At 43.5% G+C, this 3,114-nt stretch overlaps 1 protein-coding gene across 1 annotated transcript in view; it reads right to left on the reverse strand.

Moving 5' to 3' along the window:
- The window catches only part of TMTC4 (transmembrane and tetratricopeptide repeat containing 4), a 92,608-nt gene extending 89,500 nt beyond the window's left edge, over positions 1–3,108 (reverse strand). Inside the window, exons 1-2 of the mRNA XM_019525195.1 lie at positions 3,087–3,108; positions 459–674 (exon numbers count right to left, since the gene is read on the reverse strand). Coding sequence (XP_019380740.1) covers positions 459–620 — 162 coding nt within the window. The 5' untranslated portion in view covers positions 621–674; positions 3,087–3,108. The remainder of the gene's footprint in view (positions 1–458; positions 675–3,086) is intronic.
- Between the last annotated feature and the right edge of the window lie 6 nt (positions 3,109–3,114).

Here is a 3,114-nt window from a genome sequence, read left to right on the forward strand (position 1 = left end):
TAAAAAAAAAAAAAAAAAAAAAAGGCTTTTTATTCTACTTTTACATAAATAGCTGCTTACCTTTTAGAGCCATTTTCAGAAAGATGATAATTTTAAGAAAGTGAGGATAATAGGGAAAGACATCTTACAAAATAAGAAAAAAATAGGTAGATCAAACTTGGGCTTAATCAGATTGTCAGTGGGAATGTCTACACATGCATTAATATGCCATAGTTACGGCACATTAAGTTCAGCACCTGCAATAAGAAGTATTAACGCAATGCTCTGTAACCAGAGCTACTATGCAGTAGTGCCAGCTCATGCCTTTAGTAATGCTTTTTAGTAACACTTTTGCCATGACGCACTAACGCGCAGTAGAATTAGTCTAGTGCGTATTTAGTGTCTCATGTAGCACACCCAGTATCAATTTAAATTAACTTCTTTTTCTTCTAAAATTTAAAACTCAGAAAAAGACAAACCTTATTATTGATGATAGCCTCAGAATCATCAAAGACAAAATCTCCATCATAGCTGTTAGCAAAACACAGGAAGGAAATAAGCCCCACAACAATTTTAGCCCAGTAAGAAGGTAGAAGGAACCACGATATATCATGGTCGAGATGAAGTTCCAACTGTGCCATGCTGTGAAATGCTTGTTCCCAGTTTGGAGCTCCAGCATTATGTTGGTTGCAAATCTGAAAGAAATAACGTACTTTATATTTACAATCTATCAGTTTTGCTTTAAAAAAAAAAGTGAAAAAAATAATGAAAAAGAAAAATCAGACATAACCACATTTTGCATCTGTTGAGAAATGTCCCATTTGCTACACATAATTATAACCAAAAGAAAACAAAAATCTTAAAAATATCAGTACTACTTTGAATATAATTTTGCTTTCCGCACTTGAGAAAGGTATGGCCTACCATATTTTGAGCACAGAGGCGGGAGACAAATAAGCTGGATCTTAATCTTGGTCCTGGCATTGGTTTTGAGGTAGGCATAGTCAAATCACTCTACTTTTTTACCAGTTTTCTCATTTTAAAATAATAATACTTCACGACTGGTGGCGTTATGAGGATTAGTAAAATTTTGTCAAGCTCTTACAGAATTAAACCTACTGTGTATACCAGGAAAAAACAAATACAGCTGTGTTAATGAATCATTCCTTAGAGTCTCAGAACAGTAGAGACTTCCTATGCCTGAAGAAGGTAATTGCACCTGAAAGCTTGCTAAGAACTTTTTTCCAATTACTCAGTTGGTCTAATAAAAGATATCACATCTACTCAAAGAACCTTTCCTGCCAATAAAATGTGAAGAATTTAATCTGGCAAGTAATTCATGTGTGGAACTCATGTGAACTTTAGAAGATACATTAGAGAATTTAGAGCTGTGGCCTAAATTTCAACATTTAAAATTTTTGAAAGGCTGCCATAAAGATGAAGGAAAACTCTGTTCCTCTGATGCAGAGTGCAAGACTGAAGTAATAGGTTTAAAGTGCTGCAAAACAGATTTAGATTAACTATCAGAAAGATCTTCCTGACTGAGAACAGCAGGACAGTAGAACAAGCTGCCCAGGGAAGTTGTGGAATCTCCTGGAGTTTTGCAAGAAAAGGCTGGATAAGTATTTGTCTGAGATATTACAGAAATTGCATAGAGGTGCCTCTGAGATCCCTTTCAGCCCTATAATTTTATTAAAAAACCATAAGCAGTCAAGAAGTACAAATGTAAGACCCCAACAGCTGTGTTCACTAGGTTACAGTGCTTACAAAGTACACATTTTATGCATATTTTATAATATGCGGTTTACTATTAATGCAATGTACTAGTAACATAGTAAGATTTGTCTTTAAGAAGAAACAAGAATAGAATCACATGTGGCAACTTGCCCATGGTGTCAAAAAAAGTCAAGTTTTGTATTTCAGGGCTTTATTATTTCACCTGTGGAATCTTAAGTATATTTGCCTCATAATTTTAATGATTTATTTCAAGTCCGAGTTGACTAGTTTGGGGAGTTTACAATCTCTGCTGGCTTTGTTTTTATTCAGATTCCAGAGCTTACCAGTGTTACCACCGGCACTGGCAAACTCCTCTATAGGCACACTCAGGCATGCACAGAAAGTGCTTTGCAGTCCAAGCCTAGTCCTCCCCACCTCTCTACTTCTGAAGACAGCCCAGGCTTGGCTCCCCATTCTGCTGAAACGTCATGACACCTGGCTTCCAGAAAGAAGGGAAGGGCTTTCACAGGCTCTCTAGAGCAAAAGAGGCCAACCACGTAAAAAAAAAAAGAGAGAAATTTCCCCAAGTCATTCATTTTTGCTTTTTTTTTTTTTTTTAATTTCATCAGAGATTAAAAGCAGGGCTCTTAAGGAGGGGGAGGCAGAAGCATTGCTATTAACAACTTCCAGACTACAGAAAGGGCCAGTAAATACTGCTGGGAAATGGAGCAGGGCAGCTGCTTAGAATTTGCCTTGCCCAGACAGTTTTCCGGCTCCTTCACCCCACCCCTGACTCCTTCCCCCCCCCCAGCTTCTGCTGAGTAGCTGTCCTCCTGATGGCTGTGCCAGGCAAGGAGAGAGGCCACTAATCACCTCCTCGGGCGTTTTCATGACAAGGAACAGATCTGCAAAGCACCCAAGGTCATTCCTTAGGGGACGAGCACTAAGGGGACAGCTCTCTGGCACCGACACGTGCCACTCAGGTGTGCAGGCCTGTAGAGAGAGAACACCTGGGGGGAGGGGCAGGAAGCCGGAGATCTCCCCGCCCGGCTGGAGCCTCCCAGCCCCCGAGGGCTCCGTGGCCCAGCTGCCCCGCGTGCCAGGGGAGCCGGCCGGGCCGCAGAGGGCTGCGCTGCTGGGCCAGGGGCAGTAGGGACACGGCCGGGGGCAGCAACAGGAAGGCGCCCGCTCGTCTCCAGCCCAATGGGCTGGTGCAGGGCGAGGGAGACAGCCCTGGGGATGCCGCTGCCGGAGCCACGGGGAAACTTAAGCCTAGTTCCCAGCCGGGCGGCAGGCGCAGGGCGGGGAGGGGCTCTGCCAGCCCGCCCCGCCTATTGTCCCGGCAGCGCCCCCCGCCGCCCGCGGCGCACGCCCCTGCCCCTGAGCTTTACCTGCAACCCGGAGGCACCCAAGCGGCAT

The sequence above is a fragment of the Gavialis gangeticus genome, unplaced genomic scaffold (assembly GCF_001723915.1).
Source record: "Gavialis gangeticus isolate Ggan-Ray unplaced genomic scaffold, GavGan_comp1, whole genome shotgun sequence".
NCBI classification, from domain to species: Eukaryota; Metazoa; Chordata; order Crocodylia; family Gavialidae; genus Gavialis; species Gavialis gangeticus.